General features: G+C 36.9%; 1 protein-coding gene across 2 annotated transcripts in view; it reads right to left on the bottom strand.

The window, feature by feature from the left end:
* Positions 1-641: 641 nt before the first annotated feature.
* The window catches only part of LOC143406444 (broad substrate specificity ATP-binding cassette transporter ABCG2-like), a 56,745-nt gene continuing 42,292 nt past the window's right edge, over positions 642-15,094 (bottom strand). For both annotated transcript variants that reach the window (XM_076865151.2, XM_076865150.2), the window contains exons 10-16: positions 14,842-14,924; positions 9,735-9,824; positions 8,439-8,563; positions 7,434-7,588; positions 5,190-5,279; positions 4,095-4,180; positions 642-2,243 (exon numbers count right to left, since the gene is read on the bottom strand). In XM_076865151.2, the coding sequence (XP_076721266.1) occupies positions 2,096-2,243; positions 4,095-4,180; positions 5,190-5,279; positions 7,434-7,588; positions 8,439-8,563; positions 9,735-9,824; positions 14,842-14,924 (777 nt within the window). In that variant the 3' untranslated portion in view covers positions 642-2,095. The remainder of the gene's footprint in view (positions 2,244-4,094; positions 4,181-5,189; positions 5,280-7,433; positions 7,589-8,438; positions 8,564-9,734; positions 9,825-14,841; positions 14,925-15,094) is intronic.

The raw sequence follows: 15,094 nt of genomic DNA, 5'->3' as shown, positions 1-15,094 counted from the left end.
TATTTTGTCATCAAGGGGCCAAAGTAGCCATATATAAAACAAAAATATTTCTAGAAAGGTAATACCTCCATAAGGATCTACTGCCCAAGTCAGTAGCCTACATATATGTCAGAAAAAATCATTCAGTTATTACATGTAATCATCTTGCCACCAAGCTGCCAGACAATCTGATCTCAAAACAGGGCAGGACCATACTAAGGACTCAGTGTCAGCCCCTGCTACTGGGAGCTCAAGCACAGTAGTGGCCATCAGTATATCATCCTTGGTGAGAGCCTGAGCTGTCACAGGACCCAACGAAAGTTCTATTCCTGCCACCTTGACATTCTGACATAAATCCCATTGAACAAGCACTAGAGTAGGACAAAGACATCTCATAATGAGTGGGGTTACTTTTCAAGTCTATAAGTGCTATAAATGTTAATAAAATTCAAATTTAAAATCAATGAACATGGCTTCAAAGACTGGCACAAAGGCATATGCACTTCCTCTTCAACATCTCTCTCCACACATCTCTTTCCAGCTGTTTCTCCCTTCCTCCCTCCCACCCCCAACATACCAAGGACTCTTCCATGGTCACAGTCTTCTTGTAGTCTTTCTTGATAGCCTGACAAGAGTAACTGGAGTATAAATAGCAACTAGAATTCATTTATTCTTGTGGTTTCTTTTATTTTAAGCCAAATTAACTGGCCCCTCAGTTACATATTAAATATGATAAAATATCTCATAAAATATAAACAAAATTCATAAGAATATACACATATTCTTAAATAAACTTTAAAGAAGTAATGTTTTGTTTTTCACCTTACGGAAAATAAACTTACACTTTCAAAAATATTCCTGCAATGAATTTATACCATCAGTTTCTTAATACAATAAAAAGTAGTAAAAGGCAATTTTACAATAAAATTCGAGGACAAATGTAAAAAGATATGTTTACAGTCTTATTAATTGAAAAAGTAGGCATTAATGATTTTGGTTGTTTTGGAAGGCACGCTTTGTGAATAAATACTGATATATAAGTTTCTCTCTGTGGACTAAAGAAGTGGGAACGTAGGGAATCCTGAATGAGGCCTGGTTATATATTCCTGTACAAAAACACGTTCACAGCACTGGTAAATCCTTCCTCATTCCTAGAAAAGTCCATTTCTGGAAATAAATGTGTACAAGTGGTGGGGGAACCTTGTGTAGCCAAAGATACACAAGTTATTAAACCCCAAGTGTAATATTTTCAGAGCCAAGAGGAAGTTGGAAATAGCAAAATCTAGCTCTGGCAAGATCTTCAGAGAGATGTCTCTTCAGGTGCTGCTGTGGTGTGCCAGGCAGGACCGGATGTGTAGCATAGCAAGGCTCTGCAGGAGATTTGGATACAACCAGATTATATATCACTGAACCACACCAGGAAGTGAAGTGACTTCAGAGAAGAATGTCCCATAAATGGCACAAGAGCCACATCTACAGACCCCTGGCCCTCTACTCCAATTGTAGCCCAAAGCGCCAAGACTCTTGAGCTCTTACAATTCCAGTAGGTAAGTATCAGTAAATTCCACCAACCTCAATAAGCTTATCAAAGACATGTTTTTCAGTCATGGTGACTTTTCTTCTCCTAGAAATAATACTGGTTTTCCTAATATATTTTAGATCTAATACTTTCCACAATGCATTCATATATGTGTTACTTATTAAACAATGGCAGATGGGAGATTCATAGCCTTTTAAAACTGGAGGACTATCAACTGGCTTATTCACTTTGAAGATAAGAATACTGATACTAGAGATATTAGTAGCTTGACAAGCATTTCTAGAATTCAATTTTCCTTTTGACATCAATAAAATAGCCTATATTTTCTTCTTCTTGGTTACTGTCTGTAGAGATGAGCTAATATGTAATGCACATTATTAGCTTTCAGCGTGGGTTCTCTCTTGTATAAGACAACTTGCTGTGGTTTTTCTAAATGTTTATATTAAAAATTGTTGCTATACAACAGTGTGATGGCAGCTGATCAAAAAACTATAGAAAGTCTTCATCGAATATTTAAAATAAATCCAGGTGCTCCTTTTGAATGTAAGAGTCACTCATAGTAAATTAAAGGGGAATTTAAGAATATTTTCTGAGAAATACCAGTTTTAGGTAGGTAATTGTGAGGAAAATAAAAATCATACAAGTCAAACTCAGGAGATTCTTCCACAAGCCCCAAGGTGAGAGATCGATGTCTTGGATTGTCAAGAATTCTTCACCGGTACATCTGAAATTCAATTAAATTTTTTTTTTATTTATTGTAAATTCCTAGTATCTAAAGAAACTGATAGGTTATCCAAATCAATAGGAGTTAGTCTTTATTATATAATAGCTAAAAGTCATTGAGTGCTTACAATTTTGCTAGATACTGTGCTAAGCAACTTGGATCTAATAGTTTAGTTATATCTTAAAACAATCCAAGGGAATATAGATATACACATTTGAAAGAGGAAGGGAGTAGACTTAACAAACGTGGCCAAGCCTACAGAAACATGCTGTAAAGCAAGTTTCTAGCCTTTTGATTCTTTCATTCACAAATTTATAATGCTGCTCCCTTCAAAGGATATATTCTATAGGGTAAACTTTCACTGAGAGTTTCCCCATTAGAGCTAACTTCTATGGGTCACCCTCAGCTTTAACTGATGACACCTACGGCCCTTGCTAAGATGATCAAAGCTCCCCACAGTTCTGCTCACCCACAAGACAATAAACTATACAGGCTAAGAATTCTAAAACAAGGACCAAAGGGGAGCAAGACTTTCCAGCAAGTCATGTCTGTCAGCTGTTGCATCAAGACTGTGGAGAGCATCCCAGATATTCAGCTCCAGGATGCCACCTGCAGACCCAGGAATCAGAACTGAACTCCAGCTGGAGCAGAGCAGGATGCAGCATTTCTGCCACAGGTAGAAAAGCACCTGATACTAAAAACACCTGCTGCAGCCACAATAATTGCCTGCTGCCATTCTCGTGCCTATTGTTCCATCTCTTAGAATTTAGCAGTTACAAAAATATCTATGGCTTCTTTTTGTTGTAAGAGGAGCTCTGTCTTTCCTCTTGTGAGGATGAGCCCATGTGATCCTGAAGCCTCTGGTGGCTCCTCCTAATCTGGTCCCATTTTTCCCCATCCACTTTGTTCTCACCAGCAGCTTGGCACTGATTTCGTGCCACACCCTGATCAAATACAAGAGAGCAGGCAAGTAAAGAAAACACCTCTTCACAGATTTTCTGGTCGGTATAGAATTAATTCTATACTATTTGAAAAATCCAGGCGAGTATTAGTATTCCAACATTCTCTTTTTTGATGATGCCTACCTGTTCAATGATTGTTGCTAATGGTTTGACTTTGATTCTTAAGTTAATAAGAAAGAATCATCAAAATTTTAAAGCAAGATCCTCCAATTTTATTAAAATCTGCATTTCTGTTTTAATGACAGTGTATGAAAATAAGACTTTCTTCTCAATTTAATGATTTTTTTCCTTTAAAGGATACATCCTATGAGAGGAAGTATTCCAAGTCAGTTTATATACATACATACACATACACACACACACACACACACACACTCACACACACACAACTGAGTTGTCTTTGATTTCGTGATGTCTCCCACATGTGTGAGCAAAGGGAAGAGCCTGGACTTGGGGCGACTGTTCCCTCCCTTGATGCCATTACTGCCTCATTAATTCTTACTAGTGTCCATGGGCTGGGCTCACAGACAACATATAATCTGTTCAGTTCAGAGACTACGAACCCTTGATGAACCCTTGATAAACTATTGAAGCACCCATTTCAAATTTAAATATTCTGAAAAATAAGAACTCAAACTCACAATCAAAACATCAAAATAAATTTTCCATAGGGAGAAAACAAACATTTCTCCACATTTAATACAACATTGACACTGTAGTGGAATACAAGTACAGCATGTTCACATGCACTAGTGTACAAGATCTCACTTTGTGAGTGAGAAGACTTACGTTCAGAAAGATTCATTGAGCTTGGGCTCTAAACCCAGGGGACTTTCTATATCTCATCACAGTGGTAAGAAATCTCATATGACATTAAATGGAAACTTACATCACATAGCTGATACAGCCACTGCTTTCGGTTGTACTGAGTCCTGGACAGAAGTTTTGTCCCAAAAATTCATTATGTTGCAAAGCCTGTATCATAAGGGGCAGGAAAAAGGCAAGATAAACAGTTTTACATTTCAAGAAATTTCCAGATGCCAGGTACAGAACTTCACACTATAAACCCTCCTGGTGGGGAGACTATTGCAGGAGGATAGCAAGTTCAAGGACAGCCTGGGCAGCTCAAGGTAAGGAGACCCTGTATCAAAAAATAAAAGGGGCTGAGAAAATAGCTCAATGACAGAGTGCTTGCTCAGCATGCACAGGTCCCTAGGTTAAATCCCTATTATTGCAAAAATTAAAAGTTGCCAAAGAATTATCACAATTAGGCCCTCAAGTTTAATCTTCATTATTGTTTCTAAAAATAAACCAAGTCTTACATTCACAGCCTTTGTCACAGCACAGCAGCTGACATATTTTTCCTGGTAACCAAGAGGCCTAAGTTTGGGACGTTGGTTCTCATTGGCAAAAAAGGGAGACCTATGGCTAGATAGCCCAAACTTCTTTCTTCTCTCTCAATTTTACAACCCTAATAAAAACCATAATTAAAATGATACAATAAGTGTATAGTGAACATTGTCAACTTATAATAACAGTGTTTTCTTGTTTGTTTTCATCAAAAACTAGTTGAAATTATGGGAGTTAGAAATTTGGTTATACTGTGTTAAGACACAGCTTCCTTTGGAGTTGATTAACTTGCCAGTATGGCTCTGGGTATTAGATGGTCTTCTGATTCTTTTAGTTTCACTTTCAGTATAAACAATGTGTTTCAGTCTCCCTTCCTCTTATTGATTCCCTATTGAACTAACACAAAATATGTTTTTCATTAATTAGTTAACCTTTTCTATTAATTAGATTTTCCCCCAGATTTCTTCTTCCTCAAACAATGATGTGATTGGGAAAATCCAGATACCTCCCTAAAAGACAATTCCTTGATGAAAGAGGTTCACAGTTCATGCCCATGGAAATTAGATGATTAGGATTTATTTTGATTGTTCCCACTTTGGAAGCTCTGTTACAATGGCAGACGTGGACATCTTACCATATAGCCATAATGAGGAATACTCAAGTACTCAATCCATGAGAGCCAAGGTGTTGTGGTGCCAAAATTCAGAGTCATACCCAAGATGACCTAAAAAAAGCAAAACCAAGTGTCATGAAGACTCTAGACTCAAGACCCTATATAAGAACTTTGCAACCTTCTAAACATTTCTATTAGGACCTACTCTTTCTTGAAATCTCTTCCACTTACTTCTAAATACTGATTTTAGTCCTTTGCATGTATATACCTCTGCATGCTTAAGGCAGTTTATGGTGTTAAAGTAAGAACAATGTACCTGTAATCTATATAGTATACTCCACTTATTTTGGGAGATTCTTTATTATCAAGACTCTGTCCTTAAATTGCTCTGCAACTGTATACAATAAAGATTAAGAACTAAGGTCATCTCTAGGTATCTGACAGGGATTAGTTACAGGAGCCTCCAGCAGCTCCCACCCACAGATACCAATATCTGACAATCTTATATCTCTAATTTTGATAATGGCATAATATTTGATACAATTATGCATATCCTTTATGCTTTAAATATGCAAATTCTGTATTTTTTAAAAAACCATTTCCATATTTCTTTTGAAACACAATACAAGTCAACCACCAAGTAAAAATTTATACTGTATGGTTTTGGGACAAATGACAAGAAAAGAAAAAGTGTCCATTTACAGCACAGATGCAAATTTTGTTTTAACACCCCCCAATTCCCGTGGTTGGTTGAATCTTTGGATGTGGAACCCATGGACACGAAGAGCTGATGGTACTGACTACTCAAATTATACCTCCACTATCTGTCCCCCTCATAAACCTGGACATCTAAAATCCTGAGCATCACATGTTCCTCTCTACTTCTATACAATAATAAGAGTTGTCATTTACAAGGGTTTGCTTTTTGTACCCATGCCTGTTGGAACAATTTGGGATTCAGAATGCCAGCTTAAATACCCCAAAGCCCTAAAACTCAAAAAGAATAATAATAATAATAATAATTATAATTTGGATTCAGCAGAACACAGTCAATATCTCTATTTTAAGCTATGAGAAAGCAGTATAGTGGAGATGCCAGGAAGGACTGCTAGAGACTAACAAGAGACAGCTACGAGGTTCACATAACACTTGTCCTAACTGATATGAGGTGTACTGAGATATGCAGAACAATGACAATGTTGGAGGGTGTGTGCATATGTTTAGACTGGACCTAACTAAGTGCTTAGTATACAATAGCAACTCTGAGTGAAATACGGTTTTATGATTGGTTTTTTAAGTTCCATATGGAATTATTTACATAATAATTAATCAAAGCATCACATCAAAGAAAAGTTCATTTATTGAAAGATATTTTGTTTGTTGTACAACAGCATAGAAACTATAACAAGATCCCTTTCTCAATGATATACATTGTAGTTGCCAAATTCATAAATTAAACTTTAGCAAGAGCTTATGCTAAATATGTATCATTGAAAAACAACTCCTACTGAAACAGAATGGACATGTGTATTAATAGGATGAGCACTCCTGTTTAGTTCATGTCACAGGGAGAAGGTTGGTAGCAATTATCAGCTGATTCATCATTTTGAGAGAAAAATTTAAAGCATGTAAGATTAGAACTAAGTAAACATTTAAAAATCCCAAAAGATGTAGAAATACTTTGATATAAGAGAACCTCAGGATCCCACAAGGGAGGGAACCCAGCACTGTGGACTTTGGAATTTCTAGTACTTTCAATACTTCTTTTCAAAATATAAGAGGCACTCCAGTTAGACTTCCCATGCCACACACTGTCAAACTCCTCATGGATCTTCACTTTTGCCTTGAAGCCTACATAATCCAAAAACCAAACCATCTCTGCTGATTACAGACCTGGCAATTCTCTAACACTAGCATGAAGGTCAGGCACAGAATCTGTTTTTTATGAGGGAATTGCCTAATCATAATTCTTCTGGGATTTGAGTTTCCAATTTATCAAGGTTTCATGATACATCACCCAGAAGTATTTTTAAAAGCTCATTAGTGAGGATTGGTTAAAAGTTAGAATAGCAAAATTAGGACTCAAGCAAAAAGATTGCATAAGGACCAGGAGGAAAGTGGTACATTCTCTAATATCCACTGTGTGGCCTCTGAAAACATTGGAGTCCCACACAGGATCCTAAAAGCAAGTTTTAAGGACAAGTGAAGAAGCAGGAAAGAACAAGGGAAGAGATTCCCTCTCAAAGCAGTACAGTTCACACTCACCATCATAAACACAAAATAGACAGTCACAAGAAATGTCTTTATTTCCATCGTCTTCTCCCCTGCTCCCAGGATCATTGCCATGGTTCCGGTGGCATAAGCCACCAGCAAAACAATAATCATCAACGTGAAGAAAGCCCCCACATCTGGTTTCAACCCTTAAGAGGAAAAGAAAGAGTTAGTCCAGTTTCCTAGGTCACCTTGTATTTGAAATTATTTATTTTGCCAATAACACTACAATATTCTTTCTGATAAACTAATATCAGAATAAAAAAAGTCACCTACTATCCAACTTTCATTATTGTTTCCTTCCATGTAACCACATAAAGTTATCATATAGTTTTCTTTTTTACATTTACTGCAAAAGCACTTTTCCATGTAACATTCATGCTCCTCTATGTGTAATGATGAACAACTTCTAAGTGGCTGAGATGGAGGGATACGGGCAACAAAAATGGCCAAAATTCTACTGTCACAGGAAACTCCTCAACAGCACATTCACTACCCAGACATCTCCACATTGTTCATTGTTTTCTGTAAATGATTAGTGAAGAAACAGGGATCAGGATTTTAAGATCCCATATTGGAAGTAAAGGGGACTACTAGGGACTGAACTGTAGCAAATTAAATTCCGTGCTTGCATAATCATGTCTGCATTAACCTCAAAATTATGTATAACTATAATACACTAATAAAACATTTTTAAAATACCCGGGGGAAGGAAAGGTATCCTCATAACCTAAGACCCTCTAAACAAACCACCACATAGTTCTGATTGAAAGGGGCTAATTAAGTTTCCTAAAGTATTCTATACATTACAATGAGGTAATGTTCTGTGTCATATCACCTGTGGGTTTGGGAAGAGTTGTAAGAACACTTATCAGAAGTCTAGGGGTTTCGATTCCAGCTTGGTTTGTAGTTTTAATAACCATGAACATGCTCGAGAGAGAAATGAGCATCACCTCATATTCAAGACTAAAGACACATTTTCTTCATCTTGCTACTTACGTAACATGAAGTATAGTATAGAAGTAAATATAATAGTTGGAAACAACCTCCGGGGTATTAATTCAGATAACAGTTCCCCAAGGAAATAAGGCAACACTCCGTAGTATCCACTGAGGTACTCGTGTCTGCAGAACAAAAACACACACCACACACCCCAGATGAGATACTGCTGTGCAGACTCCTGCTGCCACCAGGTCTGACACTGTAGCTGCCCACAGGCTCCAGACTGACCCCCATGCCCTTCTTTATCTCAGGGCAGCCTCCCCAGGGTCTCAGCTCCATGAGGCTCTTACTGTGACCCTCTCTCATGTTAGCAGTTCTCCTGCTGCTGCCCACTCTGTCCTACATCACCCCTCCAAGGAGAGAGTCTGTGTCTCCTCACTCTCCTCAGAGACCCTGCTTCTCCTCTGAGGCTGGCTTTGCCTAAAGAGCAGCACTTGAGAGGCTAAACTCAATAGTAAGAGGCTTTTCTTCTCTCCACTTCCGATTGTGAAAAAGGTGACTTTATTATTTTCCAAGGCCCCCAAATGCAGGTGCAATTTCCCAAATTCTTTTTACTTCTGCTGCTCTTGTTTCAAAAATAATTTAAAAATAATTTAAAAAAGACTTCCTTCAATGATCATGTCTTTCAACAATACACCCTTTCAGATACCAAATCCTCATCTTTCCTCTTCCTGATGTCTCTCTCCCATAATTTCAAATTCGTCCACTAGTGTCCTCATTCCTTTGTTCTCTGAAGATTCCTGTCCTTGGCATGTATGTATGGGCTAACTCTTGCATCTTCGAAAAGCAGAAGCGACAAAACCAGCCTGCCTTTTACTGTAAGGCTCTCCTCTGGCTCTTTCCACTCCTCCAGCCACAGAGGGCTAAACTAAGTCACATTCTTTGCCAATTTTATTTCCCATCTCCAATTTGCTGCTGACACCACCACTTACTCTCTACCAAACTTTTCTTGCAAGGGTCACAATGAGCTGTTATTTCCTGAAAACATAAAATACTTTCCACCTCGATTATTGCTTGCTTTCTTGCAGCACTGGGATTGGTCATAGCTAACCAAAAACTCTCTTTCCTTTAGTGGCACACTCTACACACTCTTGATTTTTTTACCCTCCCACAACTGCATTTTCTCAGTCAATATTGGTAATCCCTAGCTATATCTCAAAAGTTCACACTGTGACTTGTAAGTCTACACATTTTATGACAAATCTCCAAGATCACATCCTTGTCCCAATCCTAGAAGTGACCTATATGACCAATAGATACTGATGCCCTTTTCTGAAATAGAGACCAACTCACTTGAAAATTTTCTTCTGGAGCTCAAAGATCTCCCCAGCTGTCACACTGCTTAAACACTGGATGACAACCAGCACGTAGAGTGCCCAGGCTCTGCCAGGACAGAACAGGAACAAAAGTATTGCTGTCAAGTCAATGCCATTAGCTCAGTTTTCTACCCACAAACTCTTTCCATAAAAGACATAACATTAAATAGATTTTTTTTCCTTTCAGGTTGCAGAACTATTCTGGTTAACACTAAAAGGGAAGCATGAATCCTTAAGGTCTCTCCACATCTCTATCTCCACAATAGTGCCCCTGTAATTCCATATTATAGCCCTATTTGAAACTCATAGTCCTATCTGACTATAAACAGAATCTTCGAAAAGCAGAAGAGACAAAACCAAACTGCCTTTTGCTACAAGGCTGCCCTCTGGCTCTTTCCACTCCTCTATCCGCTGAGGGCTAAACCATGTCACATTCTTTGCCCATTTTATTTCCCACCTCCAATTTGCTGCTGATGCCACCACAAAACTCTCTTTCCTTTTGTGGCACACTTCATATACCCTTGATTTTTTACCTTCCTATGACTGCATTTTAAAATTGATATATGGAGGCAATAACCCCCAATATGCGGGTATTTGGAAGTAGGTGACTTAGGAAATATTAAGGTTGGATGAGGTTATCAGAGTACAGATCCCAAGATGTGATTAGAGTCTTTATAAGAAGAAGAAACATCATAACATACTCTACTGTAAGAGTACAGAGTGAGGCTGCTCCCTGAAAGCCAGGAAGAGACTGCCCCTCCTGGAATGGAACCCTGAGCTCAGATTTCCACACTCTAGAATTAAGGGAAAATAAACCCCTATTGTTTAAGCCACCATATCTATAGCATTTAGTCATGGCAACCTGAGCTAATTCATAGGTCACAGAAATAGTATCACCTTCAATTAAAAAAGAAAATGACCAGTAATTCTAATGTATATTTGGAAGATCAATAAAGCCCCAAAGTATTAAAACATTCGCTTAGCTAATCTGGTCTTCAAGTGGAGTAAGAAAAAACTAAGACATGGGGAAGGAAAATGCCAGACAGTGGAGGGAACCCTCACTCAGCTCTATACTACAGACACTAGCACCTGACCATCAGCAAAGCCTTGACAGTTAGCCTTGACATGGGACAACTACCCTCCTACCCAGGCTTCCAAAGAAAATAAATCAAACTGATCCTGATTCGTGAAAAACAATTAATTTTTACATCTATGTGAAAAGGAAGTCTTTCAATGCTTCTTTAGAAAAATGATTGAGGTTTAAAAAGGAATGTATTCAGTTAATCTACATTTTGATAGATACTTAAATGTCATAAAAGCAACTGCATGTACTTCAAATGTGGGTGAGCTGCACGTCACAACCAGTTTAATTAATATGGAGGATGTTAGTTGTAACTTTTTGAAAAAAAGAGATGATGTGACACATCATTTAAATAACAAAAGCAATAAAACATTTAAAAATTGTAACACAAGTGAAGAATCGCAGGTACTTTAAGGGAAAAATAAGAGTTCATTGACAATAATTTTCTATAGTACCTACAGAATAAAGAACTAAGTATACAGGCTATTTTAAATGTAAATATTTATACAATGATTAAACTGAATGGCAATCAGCCAGGCCTAATAGAAAATCAACTACACAACTTTTGAGCCAAGAATAAATCTAATATCAAGTCAAAAGCTAATTTGAGAAATGTGGGACATGGCAAAGATTCAGTTCAATATGTTGTGTTACATCTAACAGTACAGTGATGTTAATGATTCTGAAATATGAGATTATAAAATTCCTTCTAAAACATAGGATAATTTATTTTATATTAATTTTTTTCATGTTTATGGAATTCTGTGCAAATTCTTTCCAAGGTGGTAAGCCATATCTGTATTATGTACTTAATTATCTGATTTGTTTTAAAATGTTAATGATAAGTTGACAAATTATACTTGCATGTTTATGGGTACAAAGTGAAGTTATGGTTCATGAACATAATGTGAAATAATCAAACAAGATAATTAAGGGAGTATCTACCATTTCAAATATTTATCATTTTATGGTAAGAACCTTTGAAATTAATTCTCAGCAGTTTTGAGATATATATTAGTATTTACTATATTCACCACATTGTGTAATAAAATCTCAAACAAAAAAAAAAACCCTTATTTCTCCTAAGACTTTGCACACTTGACCACCTTCTCCCTTTTTGCCTTCCCCTCAGCCTCTGGAAACCACCATTCTTTCTACTCTCTGCTTCCAAGAGTTCAACTTACTTACCATAATGTTGTCCATTCCCATCCATATTGTCAAATATGACAAAATTTCTTTCTTAGAACTGAACAGTACTCTACTGTGTATACACATCTCACTTTCCCTATTCATTTATCTGAGGATGGACACTTAGATGGAATCAACAACTTGGCTATTGTGAAGTGTACTTCAGTGAACATAGAAGTGCAGATATCTCTTCAACAAACTGATTTTATATATTTCATGTTAATACCCAGAAGTGAGACAACTGGATCCAATTATTTTAAAACACCTTAACTTTTTTTTTCTAATTTGTTTATCTGTTATCATAAGCCTATAAGGCTACGGAGTTAAAGGAGTTCACACTCCATAAAGGATTGAAACCCATTTCCTCAGCTACACAGCTGAGAGAAAATGCAAAGACAGTGCTTGATCCCAAAGAAGAATTAAAGGGTTGGCCTCTCCAGCAATTTCAAAAGATGAGGCACTGATATTCACCCCCGAGGGAAGCTTTAAAAACTTGATTCCAGAAATGAAATTGAAACATCGTTTTCTAATCAAAAGAAGCAACGAATGATCACCCCAGGACAGATTAGAAAAGCTACACACAGAGGCCATTTTCACATAATTCAACTTTTTATAAAAAAAAAAATGGTAGTAAATATAGGCAAATATACAAATTAAAACAAGGAAAATGTCCAATTTCTCCAGAAAACATCTGAAAAAATTACTAAAGCTCTCTTATATTCTCTGGAGTTTTCTCCTAAGACCTTTAATGCTTGGCTTTTTAGTTTGTCTTTATTTTCAGTTAAGGATAGCTTTCTTAATATTTTATTCAAATGCTTCCAGACACATAATATGGGCACAGTCTCTAGGTCCTGTTGGATTAAGAAGTGGAATCTACACAGGGAACAAACTAAATATTAGCATGTTTGGAAATAACCCAGAGATCTAAGCCTCTAGGGATGGTAGAAATACGGCATAACTCAGCAAAATCTCTGTATAATCATATTATAGTATAACATTATCTGATTCTACACAGATGAAAAATGTTTCTTATGTGAGGAATCCATGTTTAGCCAGGTGCAGTGGCATACTTCTGTAATCCCAGCTACTTCGGAGGCCAAGGCTGGAGGATCACAAGTTTGAGGCCAGCCTGGCCAACACAGTGAAACTTTCTCAAAATAAATAAATAAAAATAAAAAGTGCTTGGGATGTAGCTCAATAGTAGAGTGCCTGAGGACTTAGGCCCTAGTGCTAGTGCCAGGGAGGAGGCGGGAGGGAGGGAGAGGGAGGAAGAAGAAGAAGAAGAAAGAGAAGGAGAAGAAGAAGAAAAAGAAAGGAGAGGAGAGGAGAAGAGAGGAGAGGGGAGGGGAGAAATAAAGAGAAGAGGTAAGAGAGGAAAGAGAGAAAAGAAAAAAAGAGAATTGACTTTGACACTTATTCTTTCTTTAAAAAATAATCAGCCTTTAATAGACATCAAAACAGATTTTCTATAACCTCCCTCAACTGTCCTCAATATTATAGTGGGGATAAGACCATATACCCCTCTGGATGTTGGGAGGTACCTGAGGCTGTGGATGTCAAGCATGGAATCTAATGTCTAGCAAGGAGTGGTTCTCATACATGTATTATGATGAGAACCTTGTTGCTAAGCACCTATGCTATGAACATAAAATGTCTCATCCTAAAATGAGATTTTTAAGGACATATTATGATTAAACTAGGTAATGATCACAACACTAAGATAAGTGTTATCCATAAAACTGGAAACACTGATTCTTACGAGCCAACCCTACTTATACCCCGAAGTCATATGAATCAAAAAGCATAAAGGAAATTGGCTCACAGGTAACAGAAAAATAAACACTGGACCAAATGCACTACCAAGAAAGTAAAAGACAGCCTACACAATGGGAGAAAATATTTGCAAATCCCATATCCCAAAAGGAATTAATTCAATTTTAAAATGGATACAGGACATTATACCAGAGATCCAATAGATGCCTATTATTCAGCAAAGGAAAAAGTAACAACTTTTGGTAAGGACATGGAGAAACTGCAAGTCCTGTTAACTACTGGTTAGAATGTAAAATGGTACAGCTCCAGTGGAAGACAGGATGCAGATCCTCAAAAGAATAACAGAATTAACCATATGGCCCAGCCATTCTACTTCTGAGTATTTACCCCCAAAGAACTAAAAGTAGGGACTCAAAGAGATATTTATGAACCCAGAGCAACATTATTCATAATAGCTAAAAGAAGTAACCCAAATTTACATGAATCAATGAATAGATAAGCAAAATGGAATATATAGATATAATAGACGATAATTTAGACTTAAAAAGGAAAGAAATTCCAACACATGGTACAACTTGGAGATGCTAAGGGAATAGGCCAATCATCACCAAAAGACAAATACTGCAAGAGTCCACGCATGTAGGATTCCTGTAGTAGTCAAATTCAGAAATGCAGAGTAGAATGGTGTTAGACAGTCTGCAGAGAAGTGAGTTTTGGTAATAGCTGATTCATGGGGATTCCATTTGGGAGGATGAAAACAATGGTGTGGAGTCAGGTGGTCATGGTAGTCACACAATGTGAATATATTTGATACCACCCAACTGTCCTCTTAAGAATGGTGAAAAGGATAAATTTGAGTTGTACAGTTTACTATTACATATAGATATATCTGTAAAACATATGATCTTTTGCATTCATTCATCAATGCACTAACTCCTTCTACCCACAATAAAACAATGACATTTATTTACCATAAATTCAAATATTTAAAGCATATTCATAAGTTTGAAAAAAGTAACAGTATTTTTTCAAATTTACTTACCTATTCTGGATTTCAGTACAATCATTTTTTAGCACAAGGAATGTGGCACCTACAATCAATCCCAGAATGGCTATGCCAAACATCTTACCAAAAAGAAAAATGAAAATAAAAAGGAAATAATCTCAATTAAAGGTAAAATTTGTGTACATAATTTATTATTACAAGATTATAGTTACATAATCAAATCTCTCTATTGAGGGCAACACTTTAAATGGCATGGACAAAATCCCTGGGAGAATATAAAACACTGTAC

Source organism: Callospermophilus lateralis, chromosome 8, assembly GCF_048772815.1.
Source record: "Callospermophilus lateralis isolate mCalLat2 chromosome 8, mCalLat2.hap1, whole genome shotgun sequence".
NCBI classification, from domain to species: domain Eukaryota; kingdom Metazoa; phylum Chordata; class Mammalia; order Rodentia; family Sciuridae; genus Callospermophilus; species Callospermophilus lateralis.
Note: the sequence above shows the minus strand (reverse complement) of the source record. Positions and strands in the feature narration are given on the sequence as shown.